Source organism: Brassica oleracea, chromosome C1 (genome assembly GCF_000695525.1).
Source record: "Brassica oleracea var. oleracea cultivar TO1000 chromosome C1, BOL, whole genome shotgun sequence".
Lineage (NCBI taxonomy): Eukaryota > Viridiplantae > Streptophyta > Magnoliopsida > Brassicales > Brassicaceae > Brassica > Brassica oleracea.
In genome coordinates, this window is record NC_027748.1 from 34,816,610 (window position 1) to 34,817,166 (window position 557).

General features: G+C 42.0%; 1 protein-coding gene across 1 annotated transcript in view; it reads left to right on the top strand.

Moving 5' to 3' along the window:
• Positions 1 to 45: 45 nt before the first annotated feature.
• Positions 46 to 557, top strand: part of LOC106338298 — a 4,861-nt gene continuing 4,349 nt past the window's right edge. The window contains exon 1 of the mRNA XM_013777314.1: positions 46 to 193. Coding sequence (XP_013632768.1) covers positions 46 to 193 — 148 coding nt within the window. The remainder of the gene's footprint in view (positions 194 to 557) is intronic.

The window sequence follows — 557 nt, forward strand, 5'->3', positions numbered from 1 at the left end:
TGGCATGCACGGCTAGGACATGTGAACTTTGGAGTCATGAAGAATATGGTAGACAAAGAGATGGTAGTAGGGATGCCTCAGGTGATACACGAGAAAGATGTGTGCAACGCCTGCTTAGTTGGGAAGCAAACTCGGAAGTCTTTCCTGCCTAAAGCAAAGTATCGAGCATCACACGCATTGGAGTTGGTACATGGTGACTTGTGCGGTCCGATATCACCATCAACACCAGCAAACAATAGATATGTATTCGTCTTAATTGATGATTACTCAAGATATATGTGGACGATGCTGCTAAGAGAGAAGAGTGAAGCGTTCGATCGGTTCAAAATGTTCAAGGAGTTCATGGAGAATCAAACGAAGCTACAACTCAAGAATTTTCGCACCAATAGAGGAGGAAAGTTCACATCTTCTGATTTCATTCGTTTTTGTAAAGAAAACGGTGTAACTAGACATCTCATCGCACCGTATACACCGCAACAAAACGGTGTGGTTGAGAGAAGAAATAGAACACTAATGGAGATGACTAGAAGTTTGATGAAAGCTATGAAGATACCTAA